This window comes from Camellia sinensis, chromosome 1, assembly GCF_055761805.1.
Source record: "Camellia sinensis isolate YWXY chromosome 1, ASM5576180v1, whole genome shotgun sequence".
NCBI lineage: Eukaryota > Viridiplantae > Streptophyta > Magnoliopsida > Ericales > Theaceae > Camellia > Camellia sinensis.
Genome location: NC_138961.1, coordinates 242,974,822 through 242,981,889, shown reverse-complemented (window position 1 = coordinate 242,981,889; position 7,068 = coordinate 242,974,822). Strand labels below are relative to the sequence as shown.

Genomic DNA, 7,068 nt, shown 5'->3' with positions numbered 1-7,068 from the left:
TATGCAACTTCTGTTGCAAAAAGTAAAAAAATAAAAAAATAACAAGAAGAAGAAGAAGAACATTTAAAAAAGAAAAAAGAAAAAACAAATGCTATAATATTTTTAGTGGCATTTGCAAACAGTTTTTTGAAACGATGCTTGGTGGCATTTTCCACACAATGCCGGTAAATATCTAAGAAATTAAAACAATAAAATATGTATATCTGTTTCTCTTGCAACAATAATACATTAAAACTTGCCCTTATGATCAATCACAAAATAATGTTGATATAATCACTTTACATTCAACATTCAACACACGAAAATAAAATGTTCAAATAACTGTCAAGTCAACCAATCTACTCTTTAGCTCCAAGGCTTAAAAAAAAGAAGGCGGCGGGGGGTGGGGGGTTGGAATTGGAGAAAATGAGATTATAAATTCTGAGATGCAGTTCAGGTTAAAAAAAAAAAAAAATCTTGAAGCAGCATCTTTTCGTTTCTTTGATTGGATCTTCTTCATGTAGAATTCAAGCTTGAATTCCCTCCAATATATGCCTGTTTAAGCAATTTGGGTCCTCATTCATTAAAAGAAACCACAACTGTAAAGAGTTTTAAAGTACCTAGTCATCACGGCAACAATAAAATCAAGCAATCATGATATACCCATAAGGATCTTCAATAACAATGAACCAACTAACAAAAATTACCTTTGAATAGTCTCTAGATCTCTGTATGTATGCCCTTACAGAAAGTACACAATAGTGCAAACAAATGTGCTCATCATAAACTCCTTGGATTTTCAAAATATTATCCTACATATGAGAAATAAAATGGATGTCAACCCTAATGCAAAAAAATACCCTCAAAAGTGCGAATATATAAATGGGTTGCAAAATTAACAGCTTCTTAAAGCAAGTGTACAAGCTCAGCTTGAAAGAATCAGTCCCTAGAAGAAGAAAATGCAATGGTTCATAATATGCCACTCAAAATACTAATACGTCAAGGACAAATTTCTGATGCAACATGCAATAGAAATAAAAAATATTTGATGCAACCATACAAGTGTGATGACACAGTCCTTTAAATATTATACAATTTGATTTCATGGCTTCACCTGCTGCAATGGATGATATGTGACTAGCGGCAGAACTTTGCATTCTCACATGCAAGGCATATCTTCAGATTATTATTACCTACCAAAAAAAGGCATATCGTCACATGTGATCAAACTGAAATTATGTAATAAGAAATAATGAATATGGTGATACATAGGACTGTATTAGTGGAGAACTAGAGTCCATATTAGATAATGATGGTGATGAATTAATGGAGAGGTTCATGAGTTCTTTTCCCCCTCTTAAACAAAACCAATTAAGCTAGAGAAAATAAAGAAAATGAGGTGATAGAGCTGTGCGCTCATCCACAGCTAATGTCAAGATAATGATGGTGGCACCTTCATGGGAGTGCCTTAAAGCATGGGTCATAGCTAGTATCACTACATTAGTTGTAGGTAGGTAGCACAAGAGTAGTACTAATATATTTTCAATCTCTCATTCCTTGGCAGTGCTTTAAGTAGGAAAAAGCATTAGTCCCATAAGACAAGTGTAGTATTTTAATTTAACCACTGGTTCAATAGTTAAATTCGACCTACTAATCTTGAGATTGTGGGTTTGAACCTAAGAACCACCACTTTGTGCGAATTATGCCAAAGGAAAGGTTAGGTTTGTACCCAATCTATCTCCTCCCGGACCCCCTTCAAATGGGACTGAACAGGGTGTAATTCTTTTTTCATTATTATTTATCATATTCCATATCCCATATACTGTATGTAAGTTGGTGCATTGTTGTGGAGGAATTAACTAGATCTTTTTGAAAATGAACAATTAATGTACAATATTGATTGAGAAAGTCATTTAATGCAATTACAATTCTAGAAATCTAATAAAAAAATCTCTTTCCCCAAACTCAAATGAGGAATTTTGACATATTTTTGTTTCTTATGGTCTTCCGACACACCATAAGAGGAACACTCAAACCCTAAATGCTGTAAAGCCTTCCAAAAAGAGTTTGATGCAACAATTCAAGTGTAATAATACTGTCATTCAAATATTACATAACCTGATTTCATGGCCTCACCTGCAATGGATGACGTGTAACTAGCTGCAGAACTTTGCATTTTCACAGGCAAGGCATATCTTCAGTTTATTATTACCTACCAAAAAAAGGCATTCGTCAGATGAATTGCACTGAAATTATGTAACAAGAAATAAATGAATATGGTGATAGAACTGTATTAGTGAGGACTAGAGTCTACATTGGACAATGATGGTGATGAATTACATGGAGGGTTCAAAAGTTTTTTTCCCCTCTTAAACAAAACCAATTAAGCTAGAGAAAATAAAGTGAATTGAGATGATAGAGCTGCATTCATCCACAGCTAATTTCAAGATAACTAGATAATAATGGTGGCACTGACAACCTTCATGGGAGTGCGTTAAAAGCATGGTTTAGTATCGCTACGGTAGTTGTAGGTTGGTAGCACTGGAGTACGACTAATATATATTTACTCTCTCATTCCTTTGCAGTGTTTTAAATAGGAAAATGCATCCCTTAAGATAAGCGTAGTATTTTCATTTAACCACTAGTTCAATAGTTAAAACTCAACCTACTAATCTTGATATTGTGGATTCGAACCTAAGAACAACCACTTCGTGCAAATTATGTCAAAGGTTAGGTTTGTACCCAATCTACCCCCTCCTAGAATATTGATTACTTTATCCAGCACCCATCCTTAATTCACAATTTTCTCAAAACATGCCCAAAACTATTTTGTATTTGATGTGCCTAATTCCCCGGCTTTCCAAGCTTTTCTTTGAACACAATTGATCCATTTTTCTGTTAGTTTGTTGAATCATCTTCTTCGTTGCAACATGGTTAACATCCATCTTTTTAAAAAATTGTTTGCCTCTTTCTGCTCATTCATCCATTTTCATGATTGTGGAAAACTTCTTCCCAAGGTCTGTTGCCCTTTTCATATAATGGGTGGTTGGTCCCATTCTTTGTTTCAACTCCCAGGTGTCCTTTGACAAATCCGTTATCAATTTTCCAGTTGTTGCTATTGATTTTTCTATTTCTGCCATCTTTTGATGATGACCAATGATTTTTTCTAGGTATCCTTTGATATATCCTCTTTCATTTTGTGAGTTGTTGCTTCTGTCGTCTTTTAGCGATACCAATCGTTTCATCATGGCAAACACACACACCTACTTTTCCTTTTTTCAGGCATTTACCTGGTTTCATTCTTTTGTTTTTGGTGACGCACTTGTTAGCTTCTTGATTCTCTTCTCTCCTTTCCAGACCCTTGGTTAGCATTTTCTAGCTACCAAAATTTATCTTCAATTTTGTATCATGGAAAATTTTGAAAGACTCACTTTGGTTTTGATAGCAAATTTGTTGGGGGCAGTAGAAGCCTAATATTAAAAACTGTACTAATAATGGGCATGCATGTCTATGCAAGGAGATATACGACTGTAGTAGCCATACAGAGCTCCTTCAACATGTATTTAGAACGCAAACAGAATATTTCTATTTTATTAATCTCCTTCCTTTTACTTCACTTAAAAATAATCATCCTACCATATCCTTTTTATAGGACTACATAGAAACTCGAGTTTCATAAATCACAAGCCTCTAGAAACCATTTTCTATTCTTATGCAACCTATTAAACATATTCATGTATTTTCTTAAAATGAATGTACAACCCAACATAAATTTCTAGAAAATTGTGGGTTACTTTTTCCAGAAAGTAAATCATGAAACATGTGATTAAGACCCTAAGTCACCAAAAGGTGTTCGCGGTGCAGGTGCAGGAGCTTGAGAGCATCTTTTATGAAAATACCTCCAGAGCGGGAGAGGCTCTAGAGTGTGTACATACATATATATTTTAATATATCATACACATTAATATATTGTAGTAATAAATGAAAAGGTTGACATGTGGTTAACACATACATAGTGGTATAGTGGTTTGTCGTTTCTAGTTTCATATTTGAAGTTGTCAGATCGATTCTTCTAGTTACTAACATTTTGTCCTTTTAGCACATAAAACGATTTGTACGGGTGGGCCAGTGCAGAATAGGCACAGCACAGCCACCACGTGGCCACTAATTATTGGTGAATAGGGAATTTGGTGTAGATTCACGAATTTGACAGCCACAATTTGTGGATTTGCCCATTTTCTTCATCAATCCGCCAATCCGCGCTACGGTGAGCAATCCGGCCACCCTACCATGCAGATTAGGTGACTTAGTTAAAAGCTATTTAAATAGTAAATATATTGGTCTGCCTTTCATCTTGTATTAATTATGTTTAAAGGGCACCTTCGGGATCTACTCATAAAAATGGTAAAACCTGTCTAGTCTATGTATTATTGTTGAAATTCAATTGAAACCATCACAAAATGAAAAAAACTCTTCTTGATCGCCATTAAAAAGTTGTAATGGCACCTAATATTGTCCATTTTTTTGTACACACTTTCCTCCTCTTCATGACAGACACAATCTCAGGTAACATGTCCTCGACAAAGGAAGTTCATAAGAGTAACTGATAAAACAGATGTAACAACAGTTTATAGGCAGTACAATTTATTGATAACATGAAGAAAAAAAAACAAAGAACAAGATACATAATTTAGGAAAACTTAATCACCATCGGAGAGGGTTGAGAATGTTGTCAGTCAAGTGAACGAGCACAGATGGCATTACCACGCGCCCAGAAACATCTTCTACAATGCCGATTGGATTATTATGTGACCATATAGGATCGCTCTGCAGCTCAAGTCAACATGTACTACTGGCATTACTAGACCTTGAACGCTTCACACCCCTCCTAACATGTTTAGGAAGCGGTGTCGGCCACATTGGGAGCACAAATGGAATCACCACGCGCCAAGAAAGGTTTTCATCAATGCCAACTGGATTACAAGAAACTTCCAACCGTTTTGTTTTAATGTTATAAGCGACAATACAAGATCTCTCCTCACATCTTAAATACACGATATCCAAATTAAATGGATGGTATGCTAATGGAATGAAATGAACATGAAATAAATAGCTACTTATTTGAGGATCATCCGACCAAATTTCATCATGTGTAGCTCGATGCACTAAATTCCACTCCCCCTTTTTATAATCTCTCATAATCCACATACTAAAACAGATATCCTCCGTGATATCAGGAGCTGCCTCAAAATACCTAAGCATCCCTTGGCACTCCTCGCACAAACGGTAAGATCCATCATATTTATTTTCGCTTTCAATGTCTCTATAATTGGGCAAATCGATCAGTCTACATTCCTCAAAATTGTAAGGATCAAAGGCTACAATTCGATGTCCATAGGCAAACCAATGCATTACCCCATTAAAAACAAAAGGGCCACCACGTTTGAACAACTTAAACGGTTGAGGGAAAGAGAGCCTATAGCAACCCCATTTACGGGTCTCCGAAGAGAAGACCTCGAAATTGAGATAAACAGACTCTACAGGGTGCCATTCAACACGAACCACCTTGTAGCTAGTGACCATATTATCCTGATTAGCGAAAGCAATCAAGCCCTCGCCGATAAAAAAGGGGTGCAGATTTAGACCACCGTCTGGGGGTTTGGGTAAAGTAACCCATTGTGTGGTTACAGGGTCACACATATAGTAAGTTAAAGGAGCTACCAAGCAAGACAGAAGCAAGCCTTTGCTCGTTGCCAAGATCTTAAACAGTTTCCTGCGTTGTAGGTGTTCTTGGTGAGTAGACAGAAACAACACAGAGAAATTCTCAGATGGGTACACATCAGGCGATTCGGGATCCAGACGCTCGAGAATTTGCCGAAAATGCGATACGTACACGTACCTATAAAGGATTCTGAAATTGATTTTCCGAGAAACATACAATTGAGAAAACGAGGGTTCGGAAATTCGAGAGAGCCAGTTTGGGGACACAGCTTTGAACCTAAAGACCCATTTGACGGGCAATCTGAGAACAATTTCTTGGATAAGCGAATCGTGAAGGTGAGGTAAACCTAATTGGGAGTGATCGACATCAACAACTTGCTCATCAGATTGGGGATTTCTGCTACTAACCTTTATCGGAGAAGGTGGTCGGCAGGGTGTAAGCTCACGACAAAAGTCGCCACTAGTTCCGTCGTCGCGGCTACTGTCGCCACCGTTGCTTCCACAGCTGCTTTGGGGGCTCTGCATGGTTGCAATTGGCACCAGAGGGAGAGAATGGAGAAGAACTCTCTCCCGATCTCTCTCTGTGTCTCTCGGAGGAGAGTAAAGTAAAGGCAGTGGCTTGTAATTGTGTTGTTGGGGCCAGTGGCCGAGAAAGTGATTGATTGCAAGTGGCTGTCGGTAGCGTAGCTGTGACATACGCCTAATCAGATGTCTTGCCAGATTTACTGACAGGTGGATTTGTATGGTACATATGTGCATAAATTACATATACTTGATTTAATAAAATTACAGATATTTATGAAGTTTGAAAAATTATAGATATTTTTGAAGGTATTATTTACATAATAAATTAAGAGGTAAATTGTTATAAAAATATAAATCTTATAGGACAATTTATTATGAAAATATAAACTTCAAAGAAGTATTTGTAATTTTCAAAACCTCAAAGAATATCTGTAATTTAATTAAATCTTGAGAGAGATAAATGTAATTTGAGTATTTATTCATGAGTTATGGCAAGACCCTAAATAAATTATGAAATTATTTATCAAATCTCTGAAATAGATATAAGATGGATACATATGTAATTTGTATAAGTGTCATATCCATGTAAAATTTGATAAAAAATTTAATAATTTATTTAGATTTCTTGACATTTTATTTTATTTTATTTTATTTTATTTTTTTATTTTATTTTATTTTTTGCGCTCACACTATCAAATCAACTAGCATTCATTAATGAGTATTTAGAGATTGTTTGAGTAAATTAAAATAAGTATATTTTTAGATTTTTTTTTTTGTTTTTTAAAGTTATATTTTTTTTATATATTTTTTAATAAAAAAATTAAAAATATATTTATTTATATC

At 35.4% G+C, this 7,068-nt stretch overlaps 1 protein-coding gene across 7 annotated transcripts; it reads right to left on the bottom strand.

Annotated features, from left to right (window-relative positions):
• Positions 1-206: 206 nt before the first annotated feature.
• On the bottom strand, positions 207-6,438 carry LOC114261561 (F-box protein At5g03970). Of its 7 annotated transcripts, none has more exons than XR_014347315.1 (5): positions 6,109-6,420; positions 2,116-2,191; positions 1,094-1,172; positions 687-791; positions 207-599 (listed from the first exon to the last, which is right to left on the bottom strand). XR_014347315.1 is itself a non-coding variant. In XM_082899987.1 (5 exons), exon 1 carries the CDS (start codon positions 6,394-6,396, stop codon positions 4,819-4,821), a length of 1,578 nt encoding a protein of 525 aa, XP_082756113.1. In that variant the 5' UTR covers positions 6,397-6,438; the 3' UTR covers positions 207-599; positions 687-791; positions 1,094-1,172; positions 2,116-2,191; positions 4,688-4,818. The 7 variants fall into 7 exon arrangements, 6 of the variants coding, with proteins under 6 accessions (XP_082756113.1, XP_082756119.1, XP_082756117.1 ...); XM_082899987.1 differs by having other exon boundaries at positions 4,688-6,438; XM_082899993.1 differs by having other exon boundaries at positions 207-578; positions 4,688-6,435.
• Between the last annotated feature and the right edge of the window lie 630 nt (positions 6,439-7,068).

Bases quoted from the DNA above. Each gene is read 5' to 3' on its own strand.
- LOC114261561 (XM_082899987.1), bottom strand. From the start codon at position 6,396: ATGTCACAGCTACGCTACCGACAGCCACTTGCAATCAATCACTTTCTC.